This window comes from Penaeus monodon, chromosome 25 (genome assembly GCF_015228065.2).
Source record: "Penaeus monodon isolate SGIC_2016 chromosome 25, NSTDA_Pmon_1, whole genome shotgun sequence".
NCBI classification, from domain to species: Eukaryota; Metazoa; Arthropoda; class Malacostraca; order Decapoda; family Penaeidae; genus Penaeus; species Penaeus monodon.
In genome coordinates, this window is record NC_051410.1 from 33798191 (window position 1) to 33798548 (window position 358).

Genomic DNA, 358 nt, shown 5'->3' on the forward strand with positions numbered 1-358 from the left:
GTTAATTCCCGAGAAAACCCGAGTGACTCGTCTCGGCGGGAACCGACCTTTGGCCTGAGGGTGACGTTGGAGTTAACATCTTTGCCGTCGTTCTTGAGTCTACTCTTCCAGCCTTCTTCTCCATTCTTCTGCAATGCCGCGAGTCTGCAACAAAATAAAAAACGGTAAAATAAAAAACGGTTAAGTGTCTCTCGGAACGTACGTATACGGTTATAAATGTTGGAAGTAATGTCCTTCCGTCTTGCTTTTTATGTAATTTATTTTTATTTTGTATGTAAGCGCGGATATCCATTTCGTCGCGATAAAACACAAGGGAACGAAGTAGGGGAAAATAAGACACGCGCGCGCAAACACGCAA

General features: G+C 43.9%; 1 protein-coding gene across 1 annotated transcript in view; it reads right to left on the reverse strand.

Annotated features, from left to right (window-relative positions):
* The window catches only part of LOC119589162, a gene marked incomplete in the record, with an annotated part of 255201 nt that overhangs the window by 11790 nt on the left and 243053 nt on the right, over positions 1-358 (reverse strand). The window contains 1 exon segment of the mRNA XM_037937749.1: positions 48-144. Within this exon segment, the coding sequence (XP_037793677.1) occupies positions 48-144 (97 nt within the window).